This window comes from Lampris incognitus, chromosome 9 (genome assembly GCF_029633865.1).
Source record: "Lampris incognitus isolate fLamInc1 chromosome 9, fLamInc1.hap2, whole genome shotgun sequence".
Classification (NCBI taxonomy): domain Eukaryota; kingdom Metazoa; phylum Chordata; class Actinopteri; order Lampriformes; family Lampridae; genus Lampris; species Lampris incognitus.
In genome coordinates this window covers 55,970,579-55,983,517 of record NC_079219.1, presented here as the reverse complement: position 1 = coordinate 55,983,517, position 12,939 = coordinate 55,970,579, and the positions used below count along the sequence as shown (strand labels likewise).

At 49.6% G+C, this 12,939-nt stretch overlaps 1 protein-coding gene across 1 annotated transcript; it reads left to right on the top strand.

Moving 5' to 3' along the window:
- Window positions 1–8,053: 8,053 nt before the first annotated feature.
- LOC130118144 (rano class II histocompatibility antigen, A beta chain-like) lies at window positions 8,054–12,939 on the top strand. Its single transcript, XM_056286514.1, has 5 exons — window positions 8,054–8,163; window positions 8,405–8,677; window positions 10,195–10,476; window positions 11,290–11,400; window positions 12,508–12,939. The coding sequence occupies exons 1-5, from the start codon at window positions 8,103–8,105 to the stop codon at window positions 12,534–12,536; spliced, it is 756 nt and encodes a 251-aa protein (XP_056142489.1). The 5' UTR covers window positions 8,054–8,102; the 3' UTR covers window positions 12,537–12,939.

Sequence of the window (12,939 nt, the reverse complement as noted above, 5' to 3'; positions counted from 1 at the left end):
CCGCACCTGAGCAGGCAGTTGTCGCAGAAACAGTTGGACAAAGAGGAAATCAGGTGTGTGCGCCGGTCCCAGCAGATTCAGCATTTTGTCCATGAGCTCGGATGGCTTGCTGTCACCCAAGCCTTGCAGAGAAAAGAGACGGTGGGCCCTCTCGGCGTCGGAAAGTACAAAAATCTTCAAGAGGTGATCTTTGAGCCCCTTGTATTTGTCTGCCGCCGGAGGATTTGTAAGGAGACTCACCACTCTAGTTGCAGTCGAATATCCGAGCGCCGATACCACGTAGTAGTATCAACCGTTATTTTGCGGATAGCAAACTGCGCTTCCGCCTGGGCGAACCATGTCGTTGCCGATGACTCCCAGAACTCTGGCAATTTGAGAGAAACCGCGTTGATTTCGTCAACCATGTTCGTTCGAAAGATTGACTCTGGTAACTACCAAGAGACAAACGTCGGGGTCACCAGTGTAGAGGAGCTCAAGCAGGAGTCGTGACAACTTTCTCTTTCGGCTACACAACGTGCACCATTTATTCCTTCCACCATTACAACAACAACAAAAAACCCGCGCAGCCGAAGTGTGTCACTGTAAACCCGAACCGAGGAAACAGCAGCTGTAAACTAACGTTCCTACTAGCTCAATAAGGGGAATTATGTAGCCCCATAACCACTACAATATGTTTATTAGTGAAACCCCACTTATTTGATAAGAGGTTTTAAAGAACACAGGATAGCCACCTCTCACTATAGCCAAACCCGCTAGAGAGGCGCTACACGTGCATATGCTATAACGTTTCCAAGAACGCAGCCGAGAAGCTAGCAGCGTTTGCTAACTACCTTTCGACAACGACAGAAACCGGAGATACCACAGCTGATATGCCCATTTCCATGGATCAACTGTCTGCAGAATTCGAAAAGCAGAGGAGGTCACTTAGGGATGATGTTTCTTCCCTGATCCAAGAGTCCATTAAACCCCTGCAAGCCTCACTGGACTCCTTGCAGGCGACGGTGAACTCGTTCCAAAATCGCCTTACCTCTGTGGAGTCTGTAACCAGTGACGACTTTGAACGTTTAATTGCAGCTGAGTCCACAATCAAAACGCTCCGAACCCAAAACCTGTCTCTGCAGGACCGAATCGACGACCTCGAGAGCCGATCTCGGAGGGCCAATCTCCATGTACTGAACATTCCTGAAGGCAGTGAGGCCGGTAAAGATCCGGTGCAGTTCATGTCGGAGATGCTGATGCAAATAATGGGTCCTGATGTCTTTTCTGCACCGCCTGAGTTGGAGAGAGGACACCGGACCCGACCTTCAAATCCGGCCGGGGAACATCTCCTCGCACGTTCCTGGTTTGCTTTTCCAGATTCCAGCAAAAAGCTGCATTACGCTGGGCCAGGAACCACGAGCTGAAGTACCAAGGAGCAGTTATAAGGGTTTATCAAGACCTCAGCACGGCACAAGCTCTGTACCAAAAGAAAGTGCGGTTCCACCCACTGTACCCGGCCCGGCTGCGCGTGATGTACGGAGACGACTCGCACACCTTTGACTCCCCGATGAAGCTCAGAAGTTTTATGATCCGAAGATAGCTTAAAAAGTAGGCTAGCAAAACGGCTGTTTTGAACCACACTGGTTGAAGACTGTTGATTAGCTGGACTGATTTGAATATGGGTAGGGCTATGTTTACCATTTGAACGCACCCTCTCGACAGCCCTGGGACTGAAGGTGGTGCCCTCATACGTATATTGATTGTTCACCTGGCCTACAGAAGTTGTTAGGTTCAATTTTTAATTCATTTATTTTTTTCCTTTCCTTGAGTATAATTAATATTTCATTGCTGGGATGACTTGGGAATAGGGCTATGTAGCCTGCAGCTTGACTCAGAGAGAGGAACAAGTATAGGCTTAGTTTTAGCTTCGTTCGTGTTTGAGATGAGGGACAGGGTTATGGGAAGGAGCATCTCTAGGTTTTTTTACAATGTGTATTTTCTTTTGTTTTCCTTAGAGATGTTATTCAAGAGGCCGTGTATTTCCTTACAACCACTTATTTATCTTGTCACTGTCATCACTGCTACTCTACCATTCCTAGCTAAATATGGAAAATAGAACTAGTAAAGCTGGTGTACGGTTTATCAGCTGGAATGTAAAAGGTTTAAACGGGCCTGTAAAAAGAGCTAGACTATTCAATCACCTTAGTTGAAGATAGTGGTGATTTGATTTCTGGTATTTCCATGGGGAAGGAGGGCGGGGGTAGTGTAACGTGCATGGATAAGCAGACACGTTGGTCCTTGACTAATGGGTCGGACCCTTTAGTCGACTGGTTAACGTTCTCGCTTGCGGAGTGAAAGACACGGGTTCGCGTCCCGGCTGTGGCGACGGCCTCCCGGACTGCCCCCCGAATTCGCTACATTTGTAACGTGCATGGATAAGAAGACACGCTGACTGGCGGGTCTGACCCTTTAGTCGAGCGGTTAGCGATGTCTCCTGCGGTGCGGGCGATACGGGTTCGCTTCCCGGCCGCGGCAGTTCCTGTGGTTGCGTTGTCCCCCGAATTCGCTACAATACCAAGCCCAGTTGCACTTGATTCAACTCCTTTGGACCACGGGTGGATGTGAATGACAAAAAAGAAAAGGTGTAAGAATCTGACATGTCAAGATTTCTAGCAGTTTTGTAAATGATCAGCTGTATCTAATAATGGCGTTATCGACCCTTGTGAGTCCACGTTAGGGCTGGAAATATTTGCCAATTTATCTTTCTTTCAAATAATCTAAAATATTGACCCAGACTTGTAGCTGATGTCGTGCTGAAAGAACGATACTGTAGAGCCGAAGGAACGGAGAAGACCGTAGGTTCACACTTTAGCCGTGTAGGCAACTTTCTTTAATCCACGGTAAATCAGAGAGCAACCAAACCACAGCTCGACTGAGCGGAGGTGGCAAGAATTATCAGAAAACTGGCTGGACAACCATAACTTAACCCTGCGTTAACCTGCCAGGGCAACCATGACTTAACCCTTAGTTCCTGGGTTGAATTCTGTCCCCAATACGTGTCCACCACATGAGCCCCCCCAGAATTCGCCCTAGTAATCGTAGTCAGGCAGGCGCGGGGGGACAACAGGCCGTCCGCGGCGGCTCCGGATAACAGGGGCCGGAGTGTCTCTGGGAGGCATTGACGCGGGCCTGTGGAGGTCGGCCTGAGGAGCAGAAGAGGCAGCTCGGGCCTCCACGGGGGGAGGAGGCGGAGCCGGGGGACGACCGCGACGAGGAGGTTGGGCTAACTCCAACGGCTGCGTCAAGTCCAGGTGTGCGGGTTTAACTCGGTCCACTGAAACATGCTCGGCCGTGCCCCCAAAATCCACCACCAGGTGCTTAGTTCCCCGTTCCAGGACGCGGAAGGGGCCGTCATAAGGGGGTTGCAGAGGGGGGCGGTGTGCGTCGTGACGGATGAACACGTAGTCCGCTGACTGCAGACCTGGGGGCACCTGGGACACCGGCGCGCCGTGTTGGGCGGTAGGGACGGGTGTGAAAGCTCTGACCCCGTCCAGCAAGGAGGCTCGTTGGTCCACAGCTGACCAGGGACGCGTTGCATTGGGCATGAAATCGCCTGGGACTCGCAGCGGCGTGCCGTACACCAGCTCCGCAGAGGAGGCTTGTAGGTCTTCCTTCGGGGCGGTCCGCAGGCCCAGCATGACCCATGGGAGCTTGTCGACCCAGTTGCAGCCCTTGAGAGTAGCCCGAAGCGCAGCCTTCATGGACCGGTGGAAGCGCTCACATAGGCCGTTCGCCTGAGGGTGGTAGGCGGTAGTGCGATGAAGCTTGACGCCCAGAGCCTCACCCACAGCACTCCATAGCTCTGAGGTAAACTGTGGCCCGCGGTCAGATGAAAGGTCGGAAGGCGTACCGAAACGTGAGACCCACGACCCAATAAAAGCCCGGGCCACATCAGCAGACGTCGTGGATGCCAGGGGAACAGCTTCAGGCCAGCGCGTAGTCCTGTCCACCACAGTGAAGAGGTAGGTGAACCCATGGGAGGGGGGTAGGGGACCAACCAGGTCGACGTGGACATGGTCAAATCGTCTCTCCGGCACTGCGAAGCGTTCCAGGGGCGCCTTAATGTGGCGGTGTATCTTAGCCCGCTGACAGGCAACACACGAGTCGGCCCACGCTTTCACGTCTCTCTTAAGTCCCTCCCACACAAACTTAGCAGAGGTCAGGCGCACGGATGGCTTACCGCCTGGATGAGAGAGGCCGTGCACAGCTTCAAATACGGGGCGTCTCCAGCTGTGCGGGACGATGGGCCTGGGCTGTCCTGTGGAGACGTCACACAGGAGGGTGGCACCTGTGTCGCTGAAAGGAACGTCCTGCAGGCGGAGCCCCGTGTCGGAGGCCCGGAGACGGAGGATGCTCGGGTCCGTGGCCTGGTCAACGGCCATCTGTGCATAGTCAAGGCCTAGGTGGACCGCTCCAATCACTGCCCTAGAGAGGCAGTCAGCTACCTGGTTAGACTTACCAGCGACGTGCTGGATGTCGGTAGTGAATTCCGAAATGTAGGAGAGTTGTCGCTGCTGGCGAGCGGACCATGGCTCGGCCGTCTTGGACATGGCAAACGTGAGGGGCTTGTGGTCCACGTACGCAGTAAACTCGCGGCCCTCTAGCAGGAAACGGAAATGCCGGACAGCGAGCCAGAGACCGAGGAGTTCCCTGTCAAAAGTACTATACTTGCGCTCTCGGGGTGTAAGCTGGCGACTGAAAAAGGCCAAAGGCTGCCAAGCCCCCCCCACCCACTGTTCGTGAACCGCACCAACAGCATAGTCCGATGCATCCGTGGTTATGGAAATAGGCGCTGTAGGTGAAGGATGCGCTAGCAGGGTAGCCTGGGAGAGCGCAGCTTTAGTCTCGGTGAACGCACGGTCCCGCTCTGCTGTCCAGTCGACCGCCTGGTTGGGGGACATGCCTTTCAGCGCCTCGTACAGTGGCCGGATGATAAAGGCGGCTCGGGGAATGAAGCGGTGGTAGAATGTCACCATCCCGATGAACTCCCTGAGCGCACGAGCTGTTTGGGGGCGCGGAAAGGCCGCCACCGCTTCCACCTTTGAGGGCAGGGGGACTGCCCCGTCCCCAGTGATGCGATGCCCGAGGAAATCAATGGCTGTCAGCCCGAACCGGCACTTCGCCGGGTTGACGATCAGCCCATGCTGGCTGAGGCGTGTGAAGAGGGCATGAAGATGGGACAGGTGTTCTTCCTTGGAGGCGCTGGCGATGAGTATGTCGTCCAAATAGACGAAGAGGAAAGGAAGGCCACGGAGCACTGAATCCATCAGCCGCTGAAAGGACTGGGCCGCGTTTTTGAGTCCAAATGGCATTCGTAGGAATTCAAATAGGCCGAATGGGGTAGTCACCGCTGTCTTGGGGATGTCTGAGGGGTGCACGGGAACTTGATGATAACCACGGACCAGGTCGACTTTTGAGAAGACGCATTTGCCAGACAGGTTTGCAGAAAAGTCCTGGATATGCGGGACAGGATAGCGGTCGGGCGTGGTGGCGTCATTTAGTCGGCGGTAGTCCCCGCATGGGCGCCAACCTCCATCAGGCTTAGCGACGATGTGGAGTGGGGACGCCCACGGGCTGTCAGAGCAGCGGATGATCCCCATGCGTTCCAGGTGCTCGAACTCAGACTTGGCAATGGCGAGTTTGGCGGGGTCGAGACGCCTGGCTCTGGCGTAGACCGGGGGCCCCTTCGTAGCAATGTGATGCTCCACCCCATGCTTAGCGGTGGGTGCAGAGAAGGTAGGCTGGGTGAGGTCAGGGAACTCAGCGAGGAGGCGGGTGAACTTGTCTGCCTCTGAGAGAGAGTTGGCTAGACCTGCATAGGCCGCTTCCCTCCGCGTACATGCGAAGGAGGAGAAGGTTAAGGCATCGACCAGACGGCTGTTCTGAATGTCCACTAGCAAACCGTAAGCGCACAAAAAATCAGCTCCGAGGAGGGGAAGCGTTACATTGGCCATGACGAACTCCCACGTGAAACGTTGTCCACCAAAACACAGTTCTACAGACCGCACGCCGTAGGTGTGGATAGGGCTGCCGTCAGCCGTCGCCAACTGGGGGCCCCGCTCCCCGCCCATGATGTCGACGTCAGTAGCAGGGAGCACGCTTCTCTGTGCGCCCGTGTCACAAAGAAATCGCCGACCGGAGATGGTGTCGAGGATGAAGAGTAGCCTGCTCGTATCGCCAACACTCATGGCCACTACTGAGTGTTGGCCCTCTCGTTTCCCGTCGGCCTGTAGTTGCAGGGGGAACGGCACCGTTTAGCTTTCGCACCAAATCGAGCGTGGTACATACAGAGTCCAGAGGGCTTGTAGCGGTCTGATGCTGTGGCGCCACCGTCGGGCCACGCCCGCGATGTCGGCGGGGGGCCAGTGAAGGTAGGAGCCAGCACCCCGGCATGGGAGGAACGTTGTGTAGCGACGAAGAATCGGTCAGCCTCCTTTGCCAGCTCACGGGGATCAGTGATGGTGGAGTTAGCGAGCGCAGTCTGGACGTGGGGCGGCATGTTGCGCAGAAACAGCTCCATAAACAGGAAACATGGCTTTTCTTGACCCAGTAGGTTTAACATCCTGCTCATTAGCTCCGATGGTTTGCCATCTCCCAAGCCCTGAATTGCGAAGAGGCGACGTGCTCTCTCCGTTGTTGACAGTTCAAAAGTTTCAAGGAGGAGATGTTTAAGTGCGGCGTATTTACCATCGGCCGGTGGGTTGGTTATGAAACCGCTTATCCTGGAAGCCGTAGCGCACCCCAGCGCTGCCAATACGTAGTAGTACCTGGTCTCGTCTGCTGTTATGTCTCTGAGCGCGAACTGTGCCTCAGCCTGCGCGAACCATGTAGCCGCGGAAGACTCCCAAAACTCCGGCAGTTTAATTGCAACGGCGTTCGTAGCCATAATGTGTGTGGTTTCAGAAAACTTATCCGAAAACCGACGTCGGGGTCACCAGTGTAGAGCCGAAGGAACGGAGAAGACCGTAGGTTCACACTTTAGCCGTGTAGGCAACTTTCTTTAATCCACGGTAAATCAGAGAGCAACCAAACCACAGCTCGACTGAGCGGAGGTGGCAAGAATAATCAGAAAACTGGCTGGACAACCATAACTTAACCCTGCGTTAACCTGCCAGGGCAACCATGACTTAACCCTTAGTTCCTGGGTTGAATTCTGTCCCCAATACGTGTCCACCACAATACCATACATTGTGGGGTAAAAGCAATTTGATGTGGTTAAGCTGAGAGGAAATTAAACGTGGCCGTAGACTCCAGCAGAGAGTTTTTAAAAAGCGTACCACTGAAAAAGGTGGTACAAACGAAATAAGATGTGAAAAAATGCCGCCACTGGCAGCACTGAAAGAGACCAAACTGAATACGGAAGTTGTCTAAAATGACACATCGGAAACATGGCAGAGAGGCAAACGCTGTTGCATGCCAACTTTGCAATGTGCCTATCTGACTTCCTCAGAGGGCTTCAGAAGAAAGTCTAACATGTGGTGTAGATTCATTCACTAATCAGCTGATTACTTCAAAATGCCAGTAAAACAGACTTCCAACTACTTTTGGTTGTATTTCGAGTGGGCCTGAATCCAAATATTTCATGCATCTTTTAATATTTATGAATATATAATACCATTATAATATCACTGAAGAAATAATAATTTGCTGACATACTACCAGGAGTTTGGTGAGTTTTACTAAGAGCTTTACAGCTTACGTGCATGGTAACGCTGCGTCTATACTTTCCAAAATCAGCTACTTTAATAGAGACCATAGATTCTACTATTTTGTAGCCAAATGTCCTTAATCTTGGCCAAAGTGTTTTTATGAATATAAGTGCGAAGAAAAAAGCCGCAAGGTTGGGAAATAGTTTCTGTGCCGTAATAAAGAGAATATGTGCGCACTGAAATATGCGTGACGGCTGATTTGACTGGAACGGCGGGTAGCGTAGCTTGAAAAGAGTTTCTGTGCCGTAATAAAGAGAATATGTGCGCACTGAAATATGCGTGACGGCTGATTTGACTGGAACGGCGGGTAGCGTAGCTTGACCGCAGTGGTTCACTGATTGTGCTGCTGTTGGTATGTCGGCTCTGAGGCTCTCGTCCGTCTTGCTGTTGCTGTTGCCGTCACTATCTGGAGAGGGTGAGTAGAAAGTAGAAAGATGAACTGATTCAACCTTCTTAGATTTTCTCACCTGGATTATTGACCAGACATCAAGACATCAAAGAGTACATTTGAGTGGCTGTTGTTGTCTATTCCAATGAACTGACTAACAACACAAATATGCACTTGCTACAAGGTGCTTAGACTTCGGGTGGCACGTTTCTCTGTTGCGCAACACACCACAACCAACCACCTGTTCTACTTATTCACTTTCTTACAGATGGTCTCTTTGCCTGCGGTGTTATGCGCTGTCAGTTTAATGCCAGAGATGCCCGTGACGTCGTGTACCTCGAGCAGCTCTACTTCAACGGGATTTTTCAACTACAATACAACAGCACGCTGGGGAATTTCACTGGCAACACGGAGAAAGGGAAACAACTGGCAAAGACCTTCAACATAAATCCAGCGCTGATAGCAGAAAAGAAGCGGAGCATCCACATGTTTTGCATTGACTACATCCCAGCCCTCTACCATAACATACTGGACAAGACAGGTGATTTTTTTCGGTGATTATACCAAATATCGAAACAACCTTTAAAAAAAAATTGTTTAAAGTAGCTTTTTATACACGTAATCAGGGGTGCCGGAATGGGGGGGGGGGGTTTCCACATCTTTTAAAGTCAGGCATCCCTGTATCCCCGCTAATGCCCCTATGTTGCAATACTTACGGTAAAAAGACGTTTCAATCATTCCCGTCCACTCTAAGAAATTGGGTAAAATCAAAGCCCTAGAAAGAAAGGGTTACGTCAACTCCGTAGACGTCAATGGGCCAATTGTTTAACAGCAATGGCGGATCATGGGAGCCCCGGATAGTTCCAAACAGTGCGCATAGAATATGTGCCACGTTGAAATATATCTATATCTAGTATATCTATATATAAATGTAAAAATCTGAAAATATTGGTTAGTAGTTACCAGAAATCGCGGCTAAGCAGTTCATTTAAATGACCCGCCAAGCTTCGTTTGGAACTATTCGGCGGCTACATGAACCACGTGACCCTCTCGCGTTCCGACCCCTCATTGACGCAACTCTCTCTCTCTCTCTCTCTCTCTCTCTCTCTCTCTCTCTCTCTCTCTCTCTCTCTCTCTCTCTCTCTCTCTCTCTCTCTACCTCTACCTCTAAAATAAAGCAGGCACATAAACCAGGAAGAAGATTCATATTTTAATCCAATCAAAGGGTACATTGCAACACAAATCAAATGCATTGTAGCCTACATAGCAAACCAATAAAATGATGTGTGTTTGCGTTGTTTGTCTGTTTGAGCCGTTAACTTATCTAACGTCAGAAAAAACAAACAAGTATAATGAATTTTGTGTCCACATGTGTTCACGTAAAGGGGGATGGATTTAGGGGCAGACAGGGAAATAGGTACCAAAGAGCCGTTCAAAAGAACCGGATCGTTCGCGAACATCACATCAGTAGTATGGATGATATTTTCACAACAGCAGTTGTAATAATAATTTACCAGTGGCTAAATCATTTTGGTGAGGAATGCGACGATGAGGCAGTGAGCTTTGTGACTATGCATTTTTCAGCTAATCCAAGAGGGTTTTTAAATAGTTTATTTAGCTTGAAAAGTAGAAGAATGTTTTCAACCCATAAAACCCCCCCACTTAATCCTTCAGTGCGTCAGAATAAATCAAATTCAGAATCACCAAATTTGGAGATACACGGTTTTCACTAGACAGGAAGAGTATGAAAAATTGTAATATGAAAAGCAACTGGTAACTAAAACTGTCAGAAAAATATAGTGGAGTAGAAGCATAAAGTTGCAAAAAAATGGAAACACTCAAGTAAAGTACAAGTACCTCAAATTTGTACTTCAGTACAGTACTTGAGAGTAAATGTACTTAGTTACATTCCATCACTGGTTTTGCGTTACAAGGACACGAAACGCTGTATTGGCATCTTAATTCAAACGCATGATGTTAATCAGCATTTTTTTCTGTCAAATTAGAGCTTTTATGACATACGGAGAAGGTTTGTGATTTTGGGTCTTTTCCCCCCAGCTGAGCCCGACGTCAAGCTGAGGTCAGCCGAGCCATTCAGGCGCCAATATCCTGCTATGTTGGTCTGCAGTGCATACAATTTCTATCCCAAACAAATCATTGTGACATGGCTGAAGAATGGAAAGGAGGTGACATCCGGTGTGACCACTCCCCAGGAACTGCCCAATGGAAACTGGTTTTACCAGATTCACTCTCATCTGGAGTATACGCCCTCACATGGAGAGAAAATCACCTGCATGGTGGAGCATGCCAGCCTCAGCAGACCCAAGCTTTACGATTGGGGTAAGAGCATGTGCATGTGTTAAGGTTCCCCCTCAGACTCCATGCAACGGTTATTAGTTGTTAATCTGTCAAGAAAGGTCTAAAAACTTTTCTTTTCAAGGCCTAATTCAACCCTTAAATGGTCTCTGGTGGTATTTTGCAGTTAACATGAATTGGTGCCATCTGTTACTAATGCGCCCTTCCTTACTTAAAGGGTGTTGTTGCTGGTGTCATAATAGCATCATTATTACTGGTGTCTACTAGCGTGCCCTCTTCTACTTCTTGCACTTGACATTTTATACCTGTTTTACTGATGTGTGTCAGTGTAAATCAATGTAAATTAGGCGGCACGGTGGCCCAGTGGTTAGCGCTGTTGCCTCACAGCAAGAAGGTCCTGGGTTCGATCCCCAGGCCGTCCCAGGTCCTTTCTGTGTGGAGTTTGCATGTTCTCCCCGTGTCCGCGTGGGTTTCCTCTGGGTGCTCCGGTTTCCTCCCACCATCAAAAAGACATGCATGTTAGGGTTAATACTCCTGTCTGTGCCCCTGAGCAAGGCAATGGAAAGAAGAACTGGAGTTGGTCCCCGGGCGCTGCAGCGGCCCACTGTGCCTATACAATAGGATGGGTTACATGCAGAGAACAAATTTCACTGTAATCTACAATGACAAAATAAAGTGGCTTTTGTAACTCTTCAGTTATCCACATGAATATCGGGGGTGAAAGTCTTTGAAAGACAGGACTCATGCCTGCCCTTGGGATGGTTCAACAGCTGATCAGTTTTCTTCAATTTTGATGACTTTTGGTATTATGTAATGTCTTTGGTTATTTGCTCTCAGATCCTATGCCTGAGTCGGAGAGGAACAAGATAGCGATTGGGACAGCAGCACTGGTACCCGGGCTGATCTCTGTAACTGTTGGGCTGATTTGCTACATCAGAAGGTCGAGAGGTGAGAAACGAGCACACCGGAGATGTTTGGTTCGTTTTAATCGAACCCTGGAGCATTCACCCCATCGGTGCGGTTCGTTTGGGCAGGTGTGAACACAGCAGTCGCACTCGGGTGCGAACCAAAACAAGCTGACCGAGCCCTTGTTGAAGAGTCGGTGTCGGTCCGGTGACTGTGGTATGAACGTGATCCGAACTACAGGAAGCAATTGTGCTTTTCCTTCTTCTTCTTGATTAAACCAGCTCCTGTCGCCAGCTGCGCAGTGCATTATGCAGCACATTGCTCGATAGACATTGCCTTTAAATGTGCCATTCTGGTCGCGTATTTTGGCTTGGTATATGACCCAAACGATGACCGCAATCGGCTCTGTGCACAACTGTAGTCCACTGACTTCCGGTTTCTACTGCAGTGGTCATACCAGTTTCCTGTTTGTTGAAGTGTGCTGTTGACAGTGGCATACTTTTCGCGATGCCTGCAAGATTTACCATGGATAAATGTCAACGACGTGCACGTAACTGTCGATAAACTTTCACCTGCACCTACCAGCAAACGGGTGAAATTTTTCAAGTTGTACACATCAAGTTACGTCACAGGAAACTGGTATGACCGCTCCAGTAGAAACCGGAAGTCAGTGGACTGCAGTTATGCAGTCAATTATGAAGAAATGCCAGTTCCGCCGATGGTCCATTTTTTATAGCTATCCCGAAAGAAAAACAAACTCTCCCCTTTTCCGCCCGCCAACCCAACAAGATTTCTGACCAATGAACGGAATGACAGCTCCCACGTGGCTCTTGTTGGTACATGTCGGTTCGCTTGAAATGTTGCCCTGTGCAACCAAACCGAGCCAAAGGGAAAATACAACGCTGATTCGGGCCAAAGCAAACGGGCTGTGTGGAAACGCCCTTATAAATGTTAATCAACTTATAACAGAAATTTAAAAAATAGACCAATGAAATAACATTTCTCCCAACACCATCAATGACAGCTGAGGCATAGGTCATGTAACCACACATAAAATAGGTAGAAGAGGGGTCTATTTGTGGAGCCACACCATTACGATACCTCTATTCCAAGGCTTATCTCTGAAACATGTCTGTTCTGTGTTTACAGCTGGACGGGAGCCAGTACCAAGAAGTTAAGGTCCTTCCAGTGGTGGCTGGCCAGTAGAGGGCGCTGGGGGCGCCGCCCCCTTCAACCGTCAAGAGATGAAAATCTACTTAAACATGTTAAATATAATTCAGTTGTATAATGCAAATAACGATGAAATAATAGTGTTTTCAGTCTGTGAGCGCCTGTCAGCAGCATTAAATATGGGTTCAAATGGTATTTGATTGATTTCTGTCTGAATACATATACTTCCTGGGTGAGGGGCGCCGGCTAAACCATACCTTATGTACAGTGCATCCGGAAAGTATTCACACCCCTTCACTTTCCCCGCATTTTGTTATGTTACAGCCTTATTCCAAAATGGATTAAATTCCTTTTTTTCTCATCAATCTACACACAATACCCCATAACGACAAAGCGAAAAAGGTTTTTTAG

Bases quoted from the DNA above. Each gene is read 5' to 3' on its own strand.
- LOC130118144 (XM_056286514.1), top strand. From the start codon at position 8,103: ATGTCGGCTCTGAGGCTCTCGTCCGTCTTGCTGTTGCTGTTGCCGTCA. The intron at 10,477-11,289 runs GTAAGAGCATGT...ATTTGCTCTCAG, and splicing joins ACCCAAGCTTTACGATTGGG to ATCCTATGCCTGAGTCGGAG. The intron at 11,401-12,507 runs GTGAGAAACGAG...CTGTGTTTACAG, and splicing joins CTACATCAGAAGGTCGAGAG to CTGGACGGGAGCCAGTACCA.